This window comes from Triticum urartu, chromosome 3A, assembly GCF_056163025.1.
Source record: "Triticum urartu cultivar PI428250 chromosome 3A, HENAU_Tu73, whole genome shotgun sequence".
In the NCBI taxonomy this organism is placed as follows: domain Eukaryota; kingdom Viridiplantae; phylum Streptophyta; class Magnoliopsida; order Poales; family Poaceae; genus Triticum; species Triticum urartu.
Window position 1 is genome coordinate 496,211,082 of NC_141875.1, and position 4,636 is coordinate 496,215,717.

Sequence of the window (4,636 nt, forward strand, 5' to 3'; positions counted from 1 at the left end):
AAATTTCATTTTACATTTATTACAAAGTGGTACTTCTAAAACTGTCATAAAAGTGGTAAGCTTACATCTTGATGAAATTGAGTGATGATAGTATCACCAAGGCATCATGAAAGACAAAAAAAATGTACATGTCTTACTGCTCGTTTTCATAACTGTTTCAGCTGTTTTCGGACATTGTTTACAGTTGAAGGTCTTGGAAGAAACTATCACTAGATCAGCAAGAGAAAAAAAAGATAGCTCTATCGGTAAGGAAACATTTTCCCCATGGAAGTACTCCTTTGAGTTGAATCTTGCAGTGCACTTCCCTTGAAGGTGACAGTATTAATAAGACCCTTGAGAATAGAAAGAAGAATTAGAAAAAACATATACGCGATTAGAAGAAATTAATTTCACTGTTCGGTATGAAAGAACAGGCTCTAAGAAAATAACATCTCTTTTGTTTCCATAGGAGAGAAAAAAATAAAGAACTTACATGTCTCTGTAGGAAAGAAGTTACTAATGGCAGCTGAATTTCATTGTCCTTGCATGTTACAATCTCAAAAAGAAATTTATGACGTAGAGCTTGTAAATCATCCTACAGTATTTTAACATGTGAACTAATTTTTGGAATATTTTTTGACATAGAGCTTGTAAATTTCATTGTTCACATATTTTTGGAATATGTGATCAAATTTCGGAAACAGGAACAATTTTTTGAATTAGTAAAAAAAATAAACATGTGGACAATTTTTTGAATTTGTGAACAAATTTGGAAACATGAACATTTTTTGAACATGTGAACAAATTTTATGAAAACCGAAAAGTTTGAATTTCCCAAACATTTTTCGGAAATTGAACATTTTTGGAGTTTGTGAACATTTTTATGAAGCATGAACGATTTTTGAATCTTGAGAACAAATTTGGAAGCGCGGATTATTTTTTGAAGCACGAACATTTTTTGAACCTTGAGAACAAATTTTGAAACGAAGAACAATTTTGAAAAATCCTGAACAAATTTGGAAGCATGAACAATTTTGTAAAGCACGAACATTTTTTGTTTCTTGAGAACATATTTTAAAATAGAGAACAATTTTGAAAAATTCCAAACAAATTTGGAAGTGCGAACATTTTTGAGAAACGCTATTTTTGAGAAAAATACATGAAGGTTGTATGAAACAGCGAACACTTTTAGAAATTGAGAACAAAATTTGTAAAAACTCAACAATTCGAAAAATGCAAACAATTTTTGGAAATGGGAACATTTTTGTAAAGTCTCCCAAAACCCGAACATTTTTCAAATTCGAAAACAAATTTTGGATACTTGAACATTTTTTAAAACTTGGAACATTTTTTGAAACTCCCGAACAAAACTTGAACACATGAACAGTTTTTAAAACTTGCGTACATTTTTTCGAAACTCCCGAACAAAAATTGAAGCATGAACAATTTTTGCAATTTGCGAACAATTTTTTAAATGGAAACATTTATGGAAACTCGCAGCAAAGTTTGAAAACATGAACATTTTTTGAATTTGGTGAACAAATTTTGAAATTGGATTATTTTTTGAAACTCCCAAACATAACTTGAAACATGAACAAAAAGAAAATAAAAAGAAAAGAAAAAGGAATTGAAAGATGAAATAAAAAAACAGAAAAACGAAGAAAGAAAAAGAAAGGAAAGAAAAAACTATAAAGAAAAAGCAAACAGAAAAAACCAGTGAAAACCCGGTTCAAGAACCTTCCAGAAGGTTCCCAAAACCGTTCAGGAACCCTCCAGAAGGTTCCCAAAACCGGGACGCTGTAGCGCCTGTGCTATCTCGTGACTGGGCCGGCCCATCTTGATCGCTGCTAGTCGCTCGCTTCTCTGTGCGAAGCCTCGACAACTGGACGCAGCGAGCGTCCAATAGGGTTTTCCGTGCCGCCCCACGTTCATCCACGGTGGGCCGGGGCGGAGCGGTGTCCGGGTACGTAGAAGCCCATTTGTTGCCTCTGCCGGATGCAGTCCATATTCGGCCTGCACACTAGTCCTCAGATTTTCAGCCCACCACTCAGCCGTTCTCCTCGAAGCTGCGGGTGACCGAAAATGGCAACCGAAACCCGGCGACGAGATCTCACCCCCCCTCGTGTCATGTCACTCGTGCCCAACTCCTCCCCGTCACCGCTCTACCCGGCCAGCCAGATCCAGATGTCTGGCACGACTCGCCGGCCGGGCAAGCCGCCGCCGCCATCTCACGCTGCGAAGCGGCTGGCACTGCGTCTGACCACCCCCCTCGCGTCGCTGGCCCTCCTCCTATGCGCCGCCGCTGGCGTTCTCCTCTACTCCAAAACCATCCCGGCGTCCCAAATCGTCGGCCGCTCAAAGGAATCCAGTACGGCGTCGACGGCGCCCTCCTCCCCGACGGTGGAGTCGATCGAGGGCGCGCGCGCCATCTGGGAGCTCCCCGCGGCGCCGGCCAGGGGGGTCCTCTTTGTAGCCCACGGCTGCCGCTGCCGGCCGGAGAACTTCTGGCCGCCGTCCCAGCGCTGCCCCGGATGCGTCGGGCTGCCGGAGGACGTCGCCATCACGGCCCGCGCGCTACGGAGGCGGTTCGCGGTGCTCGCAGTGGCGAGCGCCGGGGACTGCTGGTCGCTGGGGAAGGAGGTGGGCGCCGCCAAGCGGGCGATCCAGTCTTGGACCGCCAAGAACGGCCTCGGAGGCCTGCCAGTGGTCGCCCTCGGCGCGTCGTCAGGTGGGTACTTCGTCTCCCGGCTTGCGGCCAAGATGAGCCTAGCCGCCGTCGTGATGATGATCTCTGAGGGCGTGTTCGACCCGGCGGGAGCGCCGCCGGGCTATCCACCGTCCTTGTTCCTTCACATGCCCAAGGACTATAAGACGGCCGCGCTGGTGGGAAGGAATGTGAAGATGCTGAGGAGCAATGGCGTTGAGGTGAGGGAGCTTCAGAGCCTGGAGCTTCCTCTGACGCCGACGCTGCTGTCCGATAGGATACCAGGGCTGGATCATGGGTTGTCTGAAAGGATTTGGAAGGTTTTCAGTGAGGAAGGATTCGTTGATGAGAGGGGGTACATGAGGAAGGATGGCCGGGCAACTCCATGGAAGAATGCAGTGGTGAAGAGGGGGTTCTGGGAGGAGGTATCCCAGTGGGCTAAGCACATCCAAGAGGAGCTGAATCTTGCTTATGGATACCATGAGATGACAAGCTTGCAGAATGATGAGATGTTGAATTGGATTGAGGAGCACCTGAAATGAGCTTTGTTGTTGATACTTGATTAATTGTCCGTTGCTGTCTGTCATACGGGCTTACCGGCTTAGGATGAAATGGTGCTAGTAGTTATGTCGCAGAAGAAGAAACTGATACACTGGTTGGTGAAATTGGAGAGGAAACTATGGGGTTTAGCTCTGGGAATTCATCTAACATGAATCGACACTGAACTACGGAACATACAGGCATTATGTTAAGTAACAAATTGACTTGATGCGAATATGTACATTTCCTTCAGTTGGCTCTTGTGCAAATGAAGGGGGGAGAAGAAGCATAAACAAAGATAGTTTAGTAAGTTTTGCTCTGATCTTTAATGTAGGCCATGTCTTTATGTACATGAATTTGTGCATGAATGTTTTTTTTTTGCGTTCTTAAGAGCCAACATTGCATGAATGTTGTTGTTTGTTTCGTTGAACCATCGCACTCTGAAACTGAATCATTGTTTTAGTTCGGTTGATAAGATAACGGAGCCTGGCCATGGTACAATTACTGGCTAGTGCGTGCAGTAAAACTAAAAGTTCTTGGTCAGTAGAGCTAAGCTCGATATCTTTATGTGAGTACAGTATAATATTTTTCCTTTTCACACTTGATGTTTACCCTCTTATGGTAAGCACATTTACTATTATCTCCAAGTACACTTGCATTGGGTCGCCTATTCCGTCCTTCATCATTCATTTTGCTGCAAATATGGCCAGATATATGCAACCTTCGAAATCTTCTCTGGTCTTTTTAACTGTGACTTTGTGAGTGAGGATATGGCCCAAGTGTCAATAATATAGTTTTGTTGATTTGCTGATTAAGCTTCATTTGAGCTGGTTGTGGCATGTTGAAACTTATGGGCAATAATTTTTGGGGTACAATGACCTCTTGGGGGTATTCTGTTTTTATCGTTTGTGATTACAATGCCGTCAGTTTTGCAGCTGACTGAAATCATCGTGTGTTTTTTCCGTCACCAAGAGTGCTTTTGGTCACAATCTTAGTTGGGGGGGCAGTTTGACTGAAAAGCAGAGTTTGGATCATCAGCAGGAGTGGTTCTTTGCTAAGTGCTAACTAGAAATGTAACTTCCGCTACTATCAAGGTTCTTCAGTTCGCATCTAAAAAAAATGGTTCAGTTCGACCTGCGGAAATCGGCAAGGTCGAGTGGGGTTTGGGGAAACATAGACTACTGTATTGGTCGTGACTGAGTGTGGGTGGATGGCCCTTGCGTTTCATATGACAATTCCTAATCAAAGAGAGAAGGAAGTCTTGTTAGTCTCTTCATGCTCGTTGCATTGGTCTTGCTCGGGCTGAGTACAGATTAATGGTCTAAAACCATGGCAAGAATTATGGAATGGATGGAGTAGTAAATAACTTCTTTTTTTTTGCGAGAAGAGTAGTAAATAACTTCTATCAGACAA

The 4,636-nt window shown here is 43.6% G+C and overlaps 1 protein-coding gene across 1 annotated transcript; it reads left to right on the top strand.

Annotated features, from left to right (window-relative positions):
* Nucleotides 1-2,089: 2,089 nt before the first annotated feature.
* LOC125544605 (uncharacterized) lies at nucleotides 2,090-3,674 on the top strand. Its single transcript, XM_087547452.1, has one exon. The coding sequence runs from the start codon at nucleotides 2,107-2,109 to the stop codon at nucleotides 3,223-3,225; it is 1,119 nt and encodes a 372-aa protein (XP_087403578.1). The 5' UTR covers nucleotides 2,090-2,106; the 3' UTR covers nucleotides 3,226-3,674.
* Nucleotides 3,675-4,636: the final 962 nt, after the last annotated feature.

Bases quoted from the DNA above. Each gene is read 5' to 3' on its own strand.
- LOC125544605 (XM_087547452.1), top strand. From the start codon at position 2,107: ATGTCACTCGTGCCCAACTCCTCCCCGTCACCGCTCTACCCGGCCAGC.